The sequence below is a fragment of the Embiotoca jacksoni genome, unplaced genomic scaffold (genome assembly GCF_022577435.1).
Source record: "Embiotoca jacksoni isolate LCO1_2020_lvr unplaced genomic scaffold, fEmbJac1.0.p SCAF_49, whole genome shotgun sequence".
In the NCBI taxonomy this organism is placed as follows: domain Eukaryota; kingdom Metazoa; phylum Chordata; class Actinopteri; family Embiotocidae; genus Embiotoca; species Embiotoca jacksoni.
This window is the reverse complement of record NW_027185402.1, coordinates 52523-73891: the sequence shown is the minus strand read 5'-3', so window position 1 is coordinate 73891 and position 21369 is coordinate 52523. Positions and strand designations below refer to the sequence as shown.

Sequence of the window (21369 nt, the reverse complement as noted above, 5' to 3'; positions counted from 1 at the left end):
CGCTGTCGGTCACGCGCTCACACGTGCACAGACGCACGCTCGTAGAGCTCCGGCATCACGAGAGAGACGTGCGGCAGCGAAAACGGTTGGTCGGGACAAGGGAGGGCGACGGCGCTTTTGCCTTTGGATGCATAGTCCCGTTTTTTTTTCCTGTGACGAGAGAGCCGTAGGATGGAGCGGGCGCAAGGAAAACGGTGAGCGGGTCACCGGGAGAAGATACGGGAAGGAGGCAGGGGGAGCCGCTAAATCTGGAGTGGATGATGCTCATTTGCCGCAGGCCCCGCCATCGTGAAATTAGATACCGACTTGCGGCGGATGGGGTGACCGAGCTCGCTGCTCCGCCGGGGAGGAGGTCCCTGCCTTCGGACGCTGCCGGGGTGGGAGCTGCCTGTGCCCGGTTCTAAGGAAGGAAGGAAGGAGTGGCAAGAGGGGAAAATGCAGACGGAGGAGGAGACGGCCACCGCAGAAGAGCCTATTTTGGAGGAAGGGTCAGGACGAGAGCAGGTAAGACGTGACATTTCTTCATTTTACTGTCTGTCTCCCTTTTATGAGTGCGCGTGTGTTTATGGATACAAAGAGTCCAGTTGGCGTAAAGTTGCACAAATCCCCCCCCCCCCTTCACAACCACCTCCTATTTCTGTGTCATTGCTGGTCATTCCCAAACAACCCGTCATATCTCCATCATGCACTGTACAACAGACTGCAGCACATGTATGTGTACATGCCTGTCGACTCCTGTCTTTCATTGACAAAACACATCTTTGCTGTTCTTTCCTCTTTTTAAGTACCTCAGCGCCTTGTGTAGGAGCAAGGACACGCAGAAGGACCTTGGCTTTAATAGGAGTGAAGCTGAGGCTGTGCTTTTTGGTAAACAGAGAGGGGAGGGAACTCCAAATGCCTCTGTTGAAACAAAACCACAGCGTTGACGAGATAGGTCTGACAATGCTGTATGATGATGTGTTACTCTTCGGAGAGATGGTCTCATCAGTTTTTGTGGAGCAGGTCCCACCTGCCAGCTGTCACCACGGAGGGTGACGTCACACTTTAGACACACACACACACACACACACACACACACACACACACACACACATCCACCTTTCAGCCAAAACCACACAAGTGGCACATGAAAATGCAAAATAACACCTCCCCAGCTGTATGTTTGCGTATTTATTTTCACCCAACTGTTTGACAGGCACCACGTATGATGGGATTCAGCACACCGGTGCTTTTTTCTTTTCTTTTCTTTTTTTTTTAATCAGACATCTTTACACATGCCCTCGGCATTTACTATATGCACCCTCGAAAGTCTACCTCTTTTTATAATAGAAGCCCTTACACGGAGACAATTGGAAAACAGCATCTTGCTCAAAGGTTCATGCAATCCAGAGTCTTGACTTTGACTCTGCTCCGTCTGTCAACAACCCTGTTACCATTCCAATACACACACACATCACACACACACACACACACACACACACACACACATCATACACACACACATCACACAAGTAACCTTTAACTCCTTAGCAATTCTCTACCTTGTCTACTAATACATTTCTTTGAATAGGCCGTATCATTCACCCAAACACATCCACAGAAATAGAGTAGGTCGATGCCTTCAAAGTAACGGCACAGGATGAATGTAGTGTACACATAAAATGTTAAATTAAAAATTTGATTTAAGCATTATTGATGATTAGGATATATTATGCCAGTTTACTTGCCCAGTTTGACATGGGCTACTATTAACAAGAGCACAATGGGGTTGCAGTTGAACAGGTGTGTGTGTGTGTGTGTGTGTTGTAGTGCAGGTGCTGGTGGCAATATGTTTGTGTCACACTTCACGGTCAGGTGAGACAACACTGCGTTCCTGCTCTTTAAGCAAAAATCTTGATCCCAAGCTTTGGGGCCGCAACCATCTCCTATTGTAGCTGTCCATTAAACGGACTTCTTTTTGCGATCAATTGATGGTTTTTAAAATAAATGTGATTTGTAAAAAAGACAACATGTAATGGCTAATAAAACGGACAGAATTAAGCATTTGGCACTTGTAGTGGTAATTTAAAGGCTGCAGGTATTATATGTAGAATTACTAAGCCTGTTAAATGATGCCTTTCACTTCATCCCACCACTCTCCTCTGACTTTATCAATGCCTGCAGTGCAGACAGTGCAATGTAATGCAATGATTTCCGCCTGCATCTGTTCTCTGCCTCCATTACTCTCTCGCATCTTCCCCTCTTGGTCCCCTTCCTGTTTTAGATTTGCCTTGTGGAGCTTACAGCCTCGTCCTCTTGTCTCTCTCTGCTTGACTCTCCCTCTCAAGCGTTTGCTCACTCGTACCTCCCTTAACTTTGTTCACTCTCTTGCTCACTCAGCCTTGCATGTACGCTCACACAAGCATTATTACAAATGAAGTAGAGTCGCGTGATTAATATTCAAATCGCAACTTTTCATTTACACATACCAAGTAATCATAGTCTTACATGGAAATGGTTCTGTCATATTTTCCATTAGCAGTTTCACTAACAAATGAGAAGTCTGTGATCCACCTAATGGCAAACTATGCACTGGAAGAGGGGGAGAAAACAAGTGTAACGTGTCTAGAAAGAGATGGAAGAGTTTCATGATAACAATAAAAGCGTAGTAAAGATAAAATGACTGAAGACGGAATTTGTCAACAATCACAAAACCCTATTCCATTAAAAAAAAAATTCTCTACGAACTATTGACAAGAATGATTGTTATTTTCTCTACAATCATGTAACTTCACATAAACGTAAACATGTAATTGTAATTGCAAATGGCCACCAAATGCATTGTGTGTGTGTGTGTCTATGTGTCATGTAGCAGGCCCACTGTGTGTCGACCAGCCATTAGGTTCACCACAGAATTGGTGTTTTATGAGATAAATAAGAATGCAGTTGCTACACAGGGTGTGATACAAGCCGTAGAACAACACAAAACCAACGGTTTCCACAACATATCTGCTATCACAAGACAGTCGAAGCGAAAACGTTTGCTCTAAAATGAACCCGCATGCTGTAAATCTTTATCCTTGCTGATTTTGCTACTCAAAGCAAAACCCGTGTCTCTTTTAAATAAGTTACTCTCAGGAGACAAGTTTAATTTTACAGCAGATATTTCGCTCCCCGGCATCGATGTAACAACACCCGGGTGTTGCAACCAATTTATCGCTCCGCTTTACAGGTGTTGTGACTAAACCGTTGATTACATTTAATGCGAACCTCCTTTACACCTGCCGCCAGTGATGTCGGGGCAGATTGCACATTTGTGTCACATTTCAGTCACAGCTCTTAGTATCTTGTGTTGTTTCTTCTCACTCTCAGGGCACTGTTTTTGCCTCCACTCCCTTCCCTCTTACATCAATATATTGGCAAAACAATAGCCGTTTCAAAAATACTCCTCACGCAGATTGACAGCAAAATAGTAGGTTATCGCAGCAAGAGTTTTTAGAGAGGTTTTTTGTGGATGTTTTTGGGATTTCCACTCCAAAAACTGCAGGTATCCTCTGTCCGCCTCTACAGTAACGTAACTGACATTTATTCAAGCTGGTGTGTAGGCTAATTACTGCTTTCCGTTGATCTTATTTATGAATAGGACACCTACACCGGTATCTGCTGATAATTGTCACTGCTGGGATTAGGTCTCCCCTGAACACACTCCAAAACAACAGGGAGGCATGTTTTGTAGCATTGTGAGCGTATAATGAGACACGGGTTAACCACATTAAGTGCGACCAATTTATTTGTTGTTGCAGCGTCTGTAGTAGAAAGCGGAGATCCTCAAATGACTCAGTCCGGTTGTGTTGAAAGGACTTCATTTTTAACAGTGTAGCGTCAGTAGCACATTTTCCTTTGCTCACTTCCTCACTTAATTTGCCACCCACATGCTTGGATTGCTAATTATAGCTGCTCCAGTCACACCTAACCAGCTGAATCAGTAGAGCTGAGACGGAGGGAGAGACACCTTATTACAGGGAGGGATGTGGAAAGAATCGTTTGCGCTGTGCACAGATGTCGTTTCCTAATGTAAATTTTGAGCCGTTTAGAAAGTGCTTACGTGCAGGCGCAGTAAGTTGGGAGAGGAGGGGGGGGGGGGGGTTAAGATACACGGCCTGTTATCTTTTCACAGATAGTACGGTTTAGAAAATGTAACCCCAGCTTGTTTTGCTGTGGAATTATAATATGGTAAAATTGTTAACATTTCTAAGAACCATGCCGTGACAAAACGACCAATGGTGACATTTACCGTCTGAAGAAAATACAATTAAAGTAAAAGCCCTGTCAACTATAGTGTCAGTAGAGGCAGGATATATCTACTGTCTGCACAGGATATTTAAAAAAAACAAAAAAAACAAGCACCAATCCTCTGAAATCTCTTTCACACTTAAAGGTGCGTGTGATATGTGTCTTAAAAAAAAAAAAAAGCCCAAAACATTCAACTTGTGGTCAAGGATTCATATCACCTCTGTGGCTTCTTTTTGAGAAATATACCGTCAATGTGTCAGGTTTTTTTTTTTAAGCCCAGCATAATTTTGTCTGTTTTATGTAAATTCAGCTGTGAGTTTATGTCATTAATGAACTAGGATTTGTCATGTAAAGACCACCCTGTTTGAGCCCTCTTCGAAGGAGCGCGTAAGGGAGGGGGAGTTCAAACTGTAAGTATGAAAAAAATTAAAGCTGACACCCTCCAGACTCGGCTATAGATTTCTTTTCATAATGATGTCAAGGAGACGGGGATTCGCCTTTGATCTGCTGCAGCCTGACGCGAGGCTCAATAGAGGCGTCTCGAACAGGGACAGGCTGATGACACGAGTAAAGAGATGCCGAGTTTTTGCAGCAGGAGATGCTGCGCTCACCAAGATCTACTTACCAAGTTGTCTGTCGGTCATTACGTGTTATCAAGCGTCCCTTTCTTACACTGTGGTCAGAACTGAATGAGGCCTTTTGATCAGACGGCGTGCTTTTGGTTTACGTGAGGAGGCAGTCAAGAGGGAGAAACTGTTACCTGCACTTACAAAAACCTCAACTTGGGCTGCTGTTGATGCTGCAAAACTCCATTCCAGGTGTCAAATAATGTCAAGGCTGTTTACTTTTTCACATGTCTGGGACTGGTAATCAAGAATAAAATATTAAGAATAATTATACATGCACACATCCAATATGCCTGATTGGTATTGACTACATGAAGTGGACCGGGTAGGCCCAGTACTGTAAATGCAGTCTCTTTATTAGCGTAAAAGCAGATTTTTATTTTTAGTAAATTCATTCAGCTGCTTCTGGCCTTGCATAAGAACCATACCCACGAGTTTCACGCCGTGATTTGTAGCCTACAGATTTTAATCTCGTGTTGACTCTTGGCTTTGTCCGAGTCAATGTGGAGAATTCATAGTCGAGCTGAATCAGCGCATCTCCAAGAAGAATAATCATGGGCAATAAGGAGATGTAATTGGAAGCTTTTGTTATTTCCAGATTACTTTTGCTCCATAATTGACATCCAGTCTTGTGAACAGAGCAGCAAAAATAGCTGTTTACCACGTGACTGCGTGCATTGTTGCTGGATGTGGAACTTGACCCTCCATTACCTCCATTACTTGCTACAGTATGTGAGAATTAAAAAGGCCCCTCCGTCTTGCACCTTGTAAGGTCCCATTACTGTACACTGCTGTAGTGTAGAGCTGATAGTGGACAGAGCGCCGATGTCCTCATTCAGCGGTCAGTGTGGACTTTGTGTGGGGACTCGGCAGGGCCACTGGTTTGTTAGTGCTACGACCACTTTGACACTGAGCTCGGTAAGTTGTGTCCAGGTCCTGTCACTCAGTCACAGCACATTTGAATGTGCCTCGTTTTTACCTGTGGGAAGGAGAACTGCTCATACTGACAAAAACTGATCGGCACAAGTGCATGCAGGGATAATTTGACTCCGGTCTTGGGGCTTTACTTTCCCCGCGATGGCCACACTGCTGCAGAGTCTTAATGAAAATATTAAGCCCAGGACCTTTCAGTTTCTTTTTTTTTGTTTGTTTGTTTTTTTTTCAGTGCGAGAATATCCTCTTGTTTCGGCACCGCGTATTTGCCAAAGGTAACGGTGAAAAGACGGGAGAGATTCGGAGCCAGCGAGATAAAATGAGATGAGCAGGGAGGGAGGGAGGGATGGAATTTGATGGTGGAGTTCCCTGGAGAGAGGTGCAGTCTGTCACTGCTGCCGTCTCTTTAGTCTCTCGCTGTAGTTTTGCTCCCTTTCATGCTTGCATTCATGAAAAGTTCATGACCGTCTCTCTCGCGCTCCTCCTCGCCTCACCCCACCCTCTTCTGTCTCTCCGTCTCCCTCCCTCTACACTACACTTTAAGCCCAATCAATCCACTTAGAGACAGACTTTCAAAGAGGATGTAACAGAGGAGACGTGAGGGTGAGGATGCAGGGGGAGGAGAGAGCTGAGGTTGGGATAGGAGAGTAAATGCTCCGGAGGTGGGAGGGAAGATTCGGGGAAGGAGGAGAAAAAAAAAAAAAAGAAAAAAAAGGATTACGTAAGGATAAAGTAAGGAGGATGTGGACAGAGGAGGCGTTTAGGAAGCAGAAAATATTATCTAAAAACCGGCCCCACTGATAAGTCTCCTGTCTTTTTAAGGTGACTAACCTATTTTTGGATCCCGAAGTCTGCAGTTGGATGCGTATCAGGGGCTTTTGCAGAGTGATGACAGTCTGGTGGAGCGTAGGTGCCCTTCACTCTGCCTTTCACTACTTGCCCTTGACGTGCAGTAGTATAAAATAAAAAGTGTGTGTGCTGCAGCCAGCGAGTAATGAAGAGAGAGGGAGAGGGGCTTGTGTGTTAGATAAATGGAGGGAGTGATGTGCTGACAGGACTGGTAGAATTAACAGAGAGGAGGAAAGGTTACTGGTGTCATCCCATCTGGGTTTTTTTTTTGTTTTTGTTTTTTACGTCATCTGCTTTGCCGTTCTTTCACCATGTCACATTCAGCACGAGGCTGAGAATAAAACCAAGGAGAGGGCACGTGCGAGTATAAACACTACCTCACACATGTGAAACGGTACAGGTTACCGTGTCGACCTCCTTTCATGTTTCTATGGTGTGCATACACATATGCCATCTATAATACACAAGCTTTCTTTCTTTTGGCACAGGGCGTCTATCCCGTCCTGCTTTCTGTCCCTTCATCATTCACACGCACACACACACACACACACACACACACACACACACACACACACACACACACACTCATATGCACACATACAGTGCAGCATCACTGATATGCTGCTGATGTTGGAGTGGAGTCAGTTGGCTACAGAACAGTCTAGAAGCATCGTTCTCATCTAAATTATTCACATACACTCCGCTGACTGCATTACAATGCTGAGAACGTGCATGCTGCCATGAGAAATTAAATGGAGAGAAGAGGGGCACATTAGTGTGTGTGTGTGTGTGTGTGTGTGTGTGTGTGTGTGTGTGTGTGTGTGCGCGCGCGCGCGCGCGAGAGAGTTTGTGAGAGTGTGTGTGTGAGTGTGCTGTAATATGATGTCTTCACTGTGCAAGTGAAGCTGTGTGCACTTAGAGAAAGGCATAAACAGCGTGTGTGTGTGTGTGTGTGTGTGTGTGTGTGTGTGTGTGTGTGTCTAATGTACAGCACTTATCCTATGATGGGTATGTTGTAATGCATTCCTTTGGTCGAGACCTCCGCTTACACTGTTGAAATATGACCATGTTTACCAAACAGGAAGATTACGGTTATTAAAACGTCACCATGGGGTCACCAGGTACATCAAATCTGGGTCGCTTCCATTACAAACATTTTGTGCTACAATTAAAGACAGCAATTGTTTTTTACCTGTTGGAAATGATTAAATATTAACATTGTGAAGCATTTTATTATGTATCACAATCGTTGCTGTCAATATGAGCACAAAGACGTTTTTTGGTTGTTTTTTTTTAGGCTCAGCTCCATTAAGAATATCCTGGATTGGTAGTTTGTTTATCACTTTTCAATCCCGAAAAATGACAAGAACAAACTTTTGGACTAATACCTGTGTGAGAGCAGCAGCATCTTGACGTCTAACGCCTTCTTCTCGCTCTGTGTGTCCCACAGCAACGGCCAGTCCAGCAGTCTCTGGCCTCCTCCCTGTGTCGGGAGTCCCATTGGAAGTGCCTCCTCCTGACCCTCCTCATGTACGGCTGTTTCGCCACGCTGGCCTGGTGCGCTCTCTGTCGCGTCCCCGTCCTCGGCTCCTCCTCCATACCTCTCGGCGCAGACGACGACGCCACCTCGGCGGCCTACTACAATGACATCCTGCACCTGGAGAGTCCGTGCTCCAGCGGTTACGTCTACATCCCGCTGGCCTTCCTCGCCATGCTGTATGTGGTTTACCTGGTGGAGTGCTGGCACTGCTTCTCTAAGACGGCCATGCTGGCTCACGCTGAATTCCAGGTATCTGTCAGAGCCCTGACATTAACGACAGGACTGAGCCGGGTGACCCCAGCATCCAGCACACTGAAGTTTATAGCAGCAGGAGAAACCTAGTAATAGGTTCATGTCCTTGAGAAAAGACATTAATTAGAAGATTCTATTCACTTATCGATTGTCTCAAAAACTCCTTAAAAGAAAATGGTTAGGTCAATTAAAATACCAGTGCTCAGGAGAGATGCATAATGATCACCACCACAGTAAACAGACCCAGGTGTTATGCAGTTCATGAGGAGAGAATAGTATTTTACAATTTCCTACTTGAGTGTGGGAGAAAATAATACTCGCCCAATCATGTGGAAATGAGTTGACTTGAGGGCATCCGTCTATTTTTCCGTCTATTATCAGGAATTCCAGGAGCATATTGCTCCAAAAGAACAGCTGCTCATCTATCTCTCCCAAAACCAAGATGTTGTTTTTATATTAGTCAAGATGGGGAATTAAAAAAAAAACATCATTACACCGTAATCAAACCTTGGCAGGGCTTATCTCTCACCAGACTGTGCAGACTTTAACTGTACGGTATGCAAACAATAGCAACTTAATTGTTTTTGTCTCTGCTTCCACTGCCTTTGCACACATTTTTCAGGCAGTGTTGCATCCTTATTTCATTTTGAACATGTACAAAGTATCCAACATAGTGGCATGTTTTAAAAGTGACATTTAATCTGTTATTTTGGTTCTTCCTTCGTTCTCTAACACAGGAAGTGTTCGAGCGTGTGCAGAGACTTCAGCAGGCCACGCCCTGCATTTGGTGGAAGGCCATCAGCTACCACTACGTGAGGAGGACCAGGCAGGTGACGCGATACCGTAATGGAGATGCATATACGACTACACAGGTGAGGGGCCTCTTCCGAACACACACACTTACACTTTCTCTCAGTTTCGCCACCTTTAAAATATACTTTTTTATTACTGCACTTTAGTTGTTATTTTTTTTTTAAACTTTTATAATAACTGCAATGCAAATCTTAATTTCTCCTGTAGTGAGATATTGCGGAGCTGTGTGCAAACAGCTGTGTGCAGTAAGACAAATATCATTCTATTTAGTAACAATGCCCTATTGATGCTGGAACGTATGGAGACTAAAATGTCATCCCAATAACTTGATTCTCCCTTTCTCAAACATCACATCTGTTCTCCTTCCTCATCCCTATTTCCTTCTTCATCGTTCCGTTTCCTTCCGTCACTGCCCCGCTGCTTCCTTCCTCAGGTCTATCACGAGCGGGTGAACACTCACGCCTCAAGTTCAGAGTTTGACTATGCTCGCTATGGGGTGAAGGATGTATCAAAGGAGCTGCTGGACCTGCAGCTCCATCCCGCTGTTCGCCTGCGTTTCACCAAATGTTTCAGGTACCTTGAAGTGATTTTGATCCCAAAGGTGTGCCCCTTTTTCTTTTTCTTTTTTAGGTAAAAAAAAATAAATCTAATATTGACCAATTTCTGTGTTCTTTTAGCTTCTCCAGTGCACGTGCTGAAGCTGCCTACCTCACCCAGGTAAGATGTGGCAGAGCACATATCTAAACGAATGTATTATAGTTCATTCTGTTCTGTGCTATTATAAGCTTTAAAGATCAGTTTTCAGTTAATATATTCATTGTTTTGTCTGCAAACAAAAGTGTTCAAATTGAATTGAAATGCAATCTTTCATTTTGTCTTAATTAACTGGAAATGTTGAAGGGAGTGAAATATATTCTGTCAATCATTTCAGCAGTATTTCTTACACAGCATGTTATTCTGGTCTGTTCTTTGTGATTCCAAGCGAGCGCGCTTCTTCGGGGAGAACGAGGGGCTTGACGACTACATGGAGGCGCGGGAGGGGATGCACCTGAAGAACGTGGACTTCCGCGAGCACATCCTGGCCTTCCCAGATCCTGCTCATCAGCCCTGGTTTTCTAGGCACAGGGTGTTTTGGCTGGCTTCTGCTTTCCTCCTGTCATGGCCGCTGCGGGTTGTATCAGAATACCGCACAGCGTATGTCCACTACCATGTGGAGAAGCTATTTGGGGAGGATGAGGACTCTGGAGGTGGAGGTGGACGAGGGGATGGGGTTGAAGGAGGGACTGAGAACAGAATTCATCCAGGAGGAATTGGGATTGGCCTGAATGGGACCAGCTACAGAGCTATCTCTCGTGTCAATACAGTGGACATGACAGAATTGGAGTGGCACATCCGCTGTAACCAACAGATGGTCCCCAGCTACTCTGAGGCCCTCCTAATGGACTTGGACACAAGTGCGGGGTCAAACCCAACGGCCTCTACGCCCCTGTCCGGGCCTCCGGGCACCACCACCAGCCAGACGAACAACCCGCCTCCTCTGGCTCTGCCTGTGGTGTTCAACTCGGCTTACCTCCTACAGAGCTGCCCCCGATGTCGGAGGACCACCTCGAGTGCCAGTCTTCCGTCCAGGCTAAGGGCCCCCATGGGAACCGCAGCCCTGCTGAACGCTACCGTGGCGGGGATCAGGGCAGCAGGGCAAGGAGGTGGAGGGATAGGAGGAAGACTGGTGCTTAGTCGAAGCGGATTCTCTCTGGGGAGACTTGGAGGTGGTCGCCAGAACAACCTGTTTCATTCGAGAAGCATGGGGGGAGGGCTGGGAGGAAGTAGGGAGGATGGAGGAGGAAGCGGGGGAGGAAGCAGTGGAGGCGGGGGAGGGGGAGGAGGATTCCTGGGGTTAGGTTCAAGGCAGGACAACGAGGAGACCAGAGGAGTGCTAGAAGGCGAAGGTGATGACGACGACGAGGAAGAAGAGCAGGAGGAGGAGGTGAGGAGAAGGGAAGACAGGGGAAGACGAAGGAGCGACAGGGACGAGGAGGCCGAGCAAGAGAGTGGAGGGGGAGGAGAGGGGAGAGAGGGGAGAGAGGGGGAGAGGGAGAATAATAATAATAGAGATCGACCTCCATCCTACCAGGACGCATTCTTCTTTCCTGTCCTCATTATACACGGAGAGGAGAGCTGCCACGCTGGAGATGACATGTGATGAAGAGCAAAATTAACACATTAGGAGCAAGAAGGTACTGGCACAGGTGGAGGGAGATGAAAGGTCGCACTGAACAGAAAGAGAAGAGTGGACACGCACACAGAGAAGAGAGGATTCAGTCAGATCAAAGCAGAAGAGGTAAGAATAGATCAGTGATAGACAGAATTACCAAGGAAACAAAGAAGAAGGTGGAAATGTTTCAAATAAGTGAAGGAACGGAAGACAAAAGTAAAGATACAGAACAGACTCAGACAGCAAATGGAGGAGATGTGAACACATGATGCAGTGCATACTGTAAAATGTCTGTAAACTCTAGTTCAGAGGGAGAGGAGGGCTGACAGGGAGTACAGGAACCTTTTGCAATTATCGACTTAACTGCACAGAGATAAAAAGAGAGAGACGGAGACAGAGACAGATCAGATACTCGGGAAGACTGAAAACTTGGGAATCTCTGTTTCCAGATACATCTATGCAGGAGTGGGAGGGGTAACGGGTCTAAAGATAGCAGCTTGGAGAGACAGTGGAAATGGAGAAACATCAGAGGGGTATTGAAGCTGAAATCAAAATACATAGAGACACTAATAATATAGCTCATTTAAAGATTGAAAAGCAGGATGAGATGAGAATTTAAATATCTAAGAGGCGTGAGGAAAAAGATGCGATCACAAACAATTACCAAATGTAATGTGGAGTAAAAAGTTTTGGGCAAGGTAAAATGTGAAAATGGAAAATCCAACATTGGAGTTCATCAAATAAATGACAGACAAAGAGAAGATGTAGAATATAAAAGGGACTCGGAGCAGATTACCCTAAATCTTATTTTCCATTCAACAGATTCTTAAAAGCTACAAAACGAAATTCTCAAAAAGATCAACTCGAGGGGAGGTAAAAAAGAAAAAGATTTTAGGATTTATCACAGAGACGCAACACCCTCCGAGCAGCAGTCCATTGGAACAGGTCTCCATCACTTCCCACACGACATCACACAGCACCTGACCGCTGCCCATAACGGTGGGCAGTGCCAATAGAAGAGGAGAAACATTGATTTCCTCCCCGTCTCGTCACGCTCTCTTACGCCTTACTTCACCATTAGCCGCCCCACCACTCTATCCATTACTGTTATGGAGCTAATAGAAAAAAAATAACCCTCCATAAAAAGTAGAGCAATTGCTTCCTCTATGTCTCAGCTCCACCCCGCTCCTGTTTTCTCTCCATTTTATCACCTCTCCTGCACTCCTCCTTCCTCCCTCCCTCCCTCTTCACGCAAAAACTTACGAGTGTGGAGGTGTAATTCAGAGAAACCCATTCATTGCTTCTTTTTTTTTTTCTTTTTTAAAGGTGACGAGTAAAGAGCATCATCTTTTTTGTAATTAGCAGATGGTGCAAACACACTGTGAAGTGAAGGGTGAACAGAAATAGATTTAGTTCATCCGTCATTAGCTTCCCCTCCTCTCCTCCTACACCAGCTTTCTTTTTTTTTTTTTTTTTAAGTGGTGGTTATGTGATACATCTCTCTGTTCCTGGAGATGCTGAGATCAGATTTCATCTGTGCTCCCTCCACATATCACCTCTCCTTCAGGCTCAGGTTTCTCCCAGAGGATCATATTTTATAAACCAGATATTTCCCACAAAGTCTCTTATGACCTCCACAGCTGCGTGTTTTTTTTTTTTTTTTTTTGAAAGAAACAGCTTTGAACAAATTATGTGGATAGAACGATATAAGTGAATTTACCCAGTGCACAGAGGAGCAAAGGATGTAGACAGAAATGGTCTCTAAAGATGCTGAAAGGTTGGTAACACGGGGTGAGATTTTCACAGACAGTAAGAGGAAATAATGTTTGGCTATGTTCCACCTGTTATGCCAGTGTAGTTGTGCTGTAGTGTAAAACAACTGTTCCCAAAGATAGGCCTGCACAGTATGAAAAAAAAAAAAAATACTATAACCAGAAACCTTCCTCCAATATCAATATACTATGTATCACAATATGTGTTTAGGCATGAAAAAAAAAATCACCTCTTTATCTCATTTATGTCCATAAAGTTGGACTGCATGGGAAGTAACACTGGAGCCGTCGAGCTCCGCCGACATTCTTCTATTTTAAAAGAGAAAAAGCAAGAAGAAATCTGACTTTGAATTGCTTCCTATTTTTAGTGCAGATAACAAAATTTTCAAAATGAAAATAAAACCCAGTGTGGGATCACAACGATCAATCATTTCCAGCCCTGCGATAGAATAACCGTGGCCCGGATGTGCCGGTGCTGCGACCTCCTCCTCCTCCTCCTGAAGAATCATCCGCAAAGAAGTAACAATGCTCTCTGAAACGTTGCCTCAGTATCAAATGTGAACAAATTTGCTGGCATAGAGATGCATGAACCTTAGCTAATAATAGCTACGTAGCAAATACGGCCACCATTGCAACACGCAGTGCCAAACGGCAGCGATCCACGATCAGTCGACGCAAATTCAGATACTCCAGACACGTGTAGACAAGAGCACGGACAGCAATCCACAGGGATGTGTGTTTTCCTGGGAAATCCGCCGAGGAGAGGAATTAGGCACAGACAATACAACCATCAGTGCTTTGATGTATAGACTTTACAAAGCACACCGCTAGAGTAGCAAGAAGCAGCTAAGTAGTTAGACGAACATTTCTGAACCTTCCCTACGTAGTGCCCTTCAAAGGTTACTTCAGCCAATCTGTGATGTCCGCAGCTCCTCCTCCGTCTTCTCTCTGCTCACTTTTGACGTGATAACGAAAAGCACACTGAAAGAACGACGTTCAAGCAAAATCTCTTCCGTGCGGAGTTTCCTGAAAACGGAGCAAAAGAAAAGAAAAAAAAAAGAAAAGAAAGAGGAATGACAGAGGTAACGGAGGTGTTGACCACACGCAGGCACCCAAATACGGTCACGTCCAACCTGGATTCAGCAGAGACGGCAGGGAACGTCCTCTCAGTGCGACTCTCTGGAGGGAAAAAGTAGAGCAGGACTGCTGACCTGGTTTGGTGTAAGGGACACGTACATTTACACACACACACACACACACACACACACACACACACACACACACACACACTCTCTCTCTCTCTCTCTCTCTGACAGACAGTCACACACACACACACACACACACACACACACACACACACACACTCTCTCTCTCTCTGACAGTCACACACACACACACACACTGACTCTGGCTCACGGATCTTCTGTAGCTTTTGGGGACATCAAACTGAACGGGGGCACAAGGAGACTAATGGACGAAGTGAATCGTGGAAGAAAACTGACAAAGCAAATAAACGACAACAAGGACAGGAAGTTGTGTTTGACTGGAAAAGACTGAAAATGTGAGATTAAAAGACAATTATTTTTACATAATTAATCATCTCAGTCTCTTGACTTGTGGATAAAACTGTCTTCGTCAATATCCCCGAACAAAAAGAAGCACTAAAAAGCACTGAACACACCTTTTGTGTTAATTTATTTGTGTCGCTTTCACTAATTTATAATCCGTCAAACTGTTATTTGGTATGATGTGACGGGAAAGTTTCCTGTTGAACGTGTACTTTTGTTCACAACCAGTTCCTCACATGAATTTGAATCAGTAAAAGTAGTGAACTCTGATTTGAAATCTGATCAAGAAATTAAATTTCAGTCTGTAAGTTGATTCTCTTCCATCATCTGCATACTTGAGTTGACGTTATTTCAGGTTGTTTAAGTGATGTCTGAAATCCAAATGCCTTTGTCAGCTTCAGAAGTTTCTCATGTCTGTTTTTTAATTCGATTTTTTTTTATTATTATTTTTTATTTATATAAAACACACAATGCTCTTGTCTTCCCAGTGAGCGCAGTGAGTACAGTGTTTGGATCCAGTTCTACTTCCTTACCGATCTTGTTTGTTTATTTATTTATTTACTTATGTTAAAGAAGTGTATTACGCTAATATGTGTTGTCACTGGATATTTATATGCTGTTTTATTATATCTCGGAGTGTGTCAACAGTGTGTCAGCCGCTTCGGGTGTGCCAAGAGAACTTTGTGCCCATGATGTCTTACACAAAAACACTCACGCGCGCTTGCATGTTTAGTCACAGAGCAGTATAGCAGCCATTATTAACAGCTTATTTTAGTCTAGGATGACATTAACCCCAAACCCATAACCGCCCTTATACATGCAGTCTGAACACACACACACACACACACACACACACTGAAAGCATGGGACTGTCCTGCTACGTTGCCTTTGTGTCCCACGTTGCCAACTTTTTCGCTCAGGATTTCAGTTAATGCTGCGTTCCTGCGTCACACATTTCACACATGCAAAAGCCATTAACATGCCAAAGCTGAATAAAAATACAAAAGCCTGTTATGACACCCATGCGGATAGACATTAGCAGCAGGCACAGGTGGCTGCACCACGTCCACACAATGTGCAATAGAATGCTCACCGAACATTTACATGGTGACAAAAGGGTGGAGTTACTGCAAATGGATCAGAAATAGTCTGTAATGAATATTAATAATATACCTATCATGTGACCTTTTATGGCGACCTTTGTTATAAATTTGTTTTCTATTTTGTGCGTAAATACACCCAGAATGTTTTGGTACCTTGTGGTTAAACCTGACAGGCTTGGCTTTCGTCCACTAGATGGCAGCAGAGCTGTGCGTGTTGTGACAGCAACGCCGCCTGTTGCTGCGTTTCCAGGGGTAATCCCACCGTGAATCAGACAGGGTAGAAAACAGCTGCTGTCCTTTGTGGATTGAGACGAAGTCAGGTTGCCCATCTGCGCACACAGCAGCCAGTGATGTCAAACCAGGTGATCCGTTTAGTATAAAGCACATGCGGTGACATCACTGGTTGAGAAGTGGCCAGATGTGTAACACGTTTCAACACTCAGACACAACTGCAGTCCGATTGTGCATTAATCTTCTCCGCCTCCACTAATCGGATTATTTTCCTTTAACTGAATGTGTTGCAAAGCAATATTTGGCCATATATGTGCTTCTGGCTGGACTATATGTTGCTAAGCAGCTTTCTGAACTTATAACCACGAGCAACGGGAGCTTCAGTCATTCAGATGACAGCACTGTTAGATAAGGATCATTTCCCATTTTGTGACTGAGCCTCCATTTCCACGGCGTAACTCATTGTCTGGCTGTGTTGCTCTATATGACACAAACTACAAATAAAGCGATAGAGAGGAAGGTGGTTTGTGATCTGCATTTTTCTATTGCAACAAGAGCAATCGCAACCACACATCTGTTCTCTTGTTCCCAAAGTCAGCTCATGTATTTGTTGTGCGTGGACACAAACCTCTGCTGTTGTTTTCCACCTTTTTACCAACATCATCACTTGAATATCTTATAAAAATGCTCTATTATGACCGATGTATTGTCGTCAATACTGTTAAGTGTTTCTCTTGTGGTCATGGGGTGAGTCGAGTCGTCATACCGAGTTTGTCGAACACTTAAGAAACATGTCTACGAGTAGAATTTGGTTTGACTTGAAGTCACGTGAACTCCAGCTGCACTTTGAGGTTTTATTTTTTTTAACCAGGTTAGTCTGACGTTGATGCTACAAACCATGAGGTGAACGATCAGGAAAGTGTGACCCACCGACCAAAGATTCACACTCAATTACTGTACCACAATAAAATAAGGCCAAATTGGAGTTTCCATTGAACATAATTATAGCATACATTTTGATTCAGCAAAAATGAGTTTAATTTGCATTAATACGTCTCCCTAAGAGCTAAAAACCAATACTTGTTCACTGCTCTTGTATTGAATAATAGCAGTTTTGAATTGTACCTCTTTACTGAGCCTTGTATCAGTGCCCTTTGTTTTTGCACTGGAATAACGAGCTGCTTTGTTGTTTTGTTGTTGTTGATGATGCAGCAACATGTCACCACTTTAAAGCGGCAGTATGACGAAGATACAAAAGAAAACTAGTAAATGGTACCAACATGATGTTTAAAAACGAAAATGCTCTTAATGAAATAATTGTCTCGTGATTGTACCAATAAAAAGTCATCGTGACTTCGAGGCAATATATTCACGTTGATCAGCGGACGGATGAGCGGCGTCGGGTTCAGATAACGTGTTTAGAGATGCAGTAGCTGGGTAACGCCCTGATCACGTGTACAGTGTGTTACCTCATATTTACTCGACTCATCGTTGCACAGTGAAGCTACACGCGTAAAACTTTTGAGTCTCTGCTCCAACCGTCGGAAGTTGGTCATTTTCTTTCCTGCTGCTGCTGGATTACTTGTGAGCCGTCAAACGAATGAACTGTCGCCACAGTGTAGCTGTTCTGTACATGCAGCCTCTATGGAGTCAAAACAATAATGTCACATGCAATGCATTATTGTCCTCCACAGTGATGTGTGAAGCCAAGAATGGGCTTTCTGTTCAAGCACCGTCAAGCAAAACGTCCTCAGTATTTCAGCTAATTAATATGTAACTGATAATGAGATTGTCAATATCACACCAGATTATAGCTTTTGTCACTGGCCTGTTTAAGATAATGTAATTACATCATTTGAGCGGATGATGACAGTGGAGGTAATGGAGCCTTGTGGCAGTAACACTGTTAACTGACGCGACCCTGGCGATAATGATGACAATTATCATGGAAGATACAAATAAAGTCAATCTGCTTGATATACCACAGTTTGTCTTGTGAGATTTGTCACTCTGTGATATCTTTATTTAAAGATATTATCAGATGATTCATATAATAATATAATAAAAATACTTAATCAAGATAATGCTATTCTTTTCTAATTGTTGTAATGGATGGTTTTTGTTTGGATTTTGTGACCTCCCCAGCTATGCACAGAACGTCTTGATTTGTATGAATTATATGAATATCAATATTGTTACTTGGGTTAATATATATATATAATATTAAATATTAGCTCAAAAAAGGTGAGTGAGGCCTAATATGTTCAGGTTGATGAATGTATTGGTAGTTTTTGTAATTTTCATCTGTATAAATTTTGAGGATTCATTTCAAATTTATTAAATTTAAAAAAAAAAAATGTTTATTCCCCAACACAATTTATTTTAAGACACTTAACAGTAAGGTTGACACCTTACAACATCGTAGACAATTCCCACATGAGCAATAGCTGGGAGGTTAAAAACAACAAAAACAACTCCCCTTTAACAGTTAGAAAACCTCTGAAATTCAGGACTGAAAATACAGCTACTTGTTCGACCTTTCTCAGTCTATTAAGTCCACCTGCTCTGTCATAGATCCTCTGTTGTTTAATGTGTTATTGATGAGGCTGACTCAGTACTGTGTAATCGTGTGCTCATATTCCTAAAGATTATTTTAATTTCTGTATCGTCCTGTTCCTGTGTATTTAAGGAGGAATTTCATCCATGTTAAACTGACTCGATGTGGAGCTTTTCTGTATTTGTTCTTCACAGAACTACCGAGAACAGTAAGTTCACAGCGACCATATGTCAAGTAACTTTTTATCTCGCGCGTCGCCTGATTTCCGCTCTTACCGGTATTGACAACAAAGTGCCTTCGACGAAAGCTCATGTTAGCTCAGTAACGTAGGGAGTCAGGAGAAAGGAGATTTCCCTGTTCCCGTGGGGCCATCTACGAGCGCCTCTTCATCGTGATTTTCGTCTGAATAACGAAGCTGAGCTCTGGATCAATACAGCTGCTTCAAACGAGGCGTCCTCTCTGAGCCAAAATTCATATTCATTGTTGCGCTGCTGCAGAAACTAATAGTTGTGGTTACATCTGATCTGACCGGCGCAGGTCAGACACCAAGAGGCCAGCAGAGCAAAAAAATGTCTTTTGATTGTTGTTACTTCACTTGGATGTTTGACCTTCTCCCTGCAGAATAGTGTACATGCAGGGACAACAGTTTGTTGTTTTCATGTTTACCTGCTTAATTTCATTCCAAAATGTAGATTTGAAGGCCCTGTGCACTTTACATGACGTTGACCACCAGCAGAATCTATTTTTGGGACACGTCCTCAGTTGCGTACCTCGGCAGCGTTTAATGTTTCGGCCTTTTATTCACAAAACACCCCTCTGCTGAGGACGGCTGGTCAGACCGGGCGTGTGTCTGTCTTTCCTCCGCATCCACTACCTGTTAAAGAGAGAAAGTTTCACTCTTAAAGCACAGCATGATTTTCTGACAACTAAATTGGAATTCAACCAGGCACTGGTACGCAAGTGTGATCTTGAAACTTGAAACTTTCACATGCCATGCATTGAAAATGAACTTTTCACTTGAGTAGGAAACATCCTTGCATTTAGCAGATTTTTAGAGGGAGAAGTGCTTTCAAGGATTTAGCAGTTTATTGATTTGTGTATTTATGTGTGTGTGCGTGTGTCAAATAAATATCAAATGTCAGACAGATTAGGATTCAAAGCAAAGAAGTTTTTATCTCTTTCAAACACATCTGAAAAGGACAATTAAGTACTTTCACACCAGGAAACTTACATTTATGTTTTAATGGAACAGTAAATCAATTTTTTTTGAGTTTTATTGCATCATAAATCTTCATTTGATTGGTGTGTTTTCAGGCCACAGATGGAGAAGCAGCTCATATGTGTCTACTAATACAGCATCTACTCTGTAAGTATAGCTGAAGTGCTCGTGTTTGTAGGCCTTCTGCTTGCTGCTGGTTCTGGTGTCAGCTGTACCTGTGACCTCCCTGCAGAGGGATCATTATTTTCTTGAACATCATGTTATTTAATTTGTCATCAGACGTCATTCTCCGAATCCCAGAGTCGTTGCAGTGGCAAAGTCTGTCGTAAAGAATACGAACTGAGGAAACACATGAAAGCACAATATTCACTATGTCTGGGAGGTTACATGTCTTTCAGGAATGATCTGACCAATGAATAAATGAGTGATACTTCATGGCAAGTGCTGAAGTGAGTATGTCTTCTTGCAATCCAGCTTGGCATCACGGTAAACAACCTCCTGTGCCGCCACACTTTTTTTTTTTTCTCTGGCACTGATATCTGTGTCTGTTTGCAGACGTTCTATTCTCCCTCCCCCCTACTCTTCGCTGCTGTCAGCTGCCGGTGTTGACAGGCTTTCTGAGGCTTGATGTTCCTCCACAGATCTGGCTTTGTTGTCTGTGCCGTGCTGAGCTCCCGGCCGCACCTGCGGCTGTTTGCCCATCTTCTTCTGGACTGAAGAGAGCAGGAGGGGGAGAAACGGCGGAAACTCATCTACTGTTGGAAAGAGGTGAAGGTAAAGCCTTCACAGCCATGCAAAGACATATTCGATGAGGTGACATAATTCTACTGACTTGTGTTCATTTACTGGTAATTTGCAGAAACACTTCCCCTCTTTTAAAACACTAAAATACATACAATCACATTGTAAACAGCATTTTAACTGTGATGAGTTTCCAGTTTAAATGAATGAATGAGAAGGATTGTGTTGACAGGATAAACTTTGCATTATACGTCCTCCGTTTCAAGCAGCTTGGACCCTCCTGACCACTTGGTGGCACAGTAGTTCCACAGCTTTGATTCAAACCTCCTCTGCTCTGTTAAAACCAAATCTCAGACAAAGCCAGCAAAACCAGTGGAACTCCTCATCCTCACTATACAGCTCTTGATTTCTCAGAAATACCCAAAAGACAAACGGGATTAGCACACATTTGGAAAAAGTTCATTTGAATGAAGCTCACTTATAATTGGTAAAATTAAGCTCCATTTTACTGGCCTGGATCCATAATAGCACTCAGTGAGCGTGTGCGTGTGCATCAAAAGCTCACCTACTCTATGGACTGTGGATAATGTTCAGTATGAAATGTGGCAGCAGGGATCAGGGATATGTGTCTGAAATTTGTAGTGTAAAGCCTGAGAGGGCTTTTAATAAAAAAAAAAAATT

The 21369-nt window shown here is 43.5% G+C and overlaps 1 protein-coding gene across 1 annotated transcript; it reads left to right on the top strand.

Moving 5' to 3' along the window:
* The first annotated feature begins 58 nt into the window (after positions 1–58).
* LOC138210931 (transmembrane protein 151A-like) lies at positions 59–18152 on the top strand. Its single transcript, XM_069170380.1, has 6 exons — positions 59–504; positions 8131–8469; positions 9210–9344; positions 9719–9858; positions 9963–10002; positions 10268–18152. Exons 1-6 carry the CDS (start codon positions 436–438, stop codon positions 11483–11485), a joined length of 1941 nt encoding a protein of 646 aa, XP_069026481.1. The 5' UTR covers positions 59–435; the 3' UTR covers positions 11486–18152.
* Positions 18153–21369: the final 3217 nt, after the last annotated feature.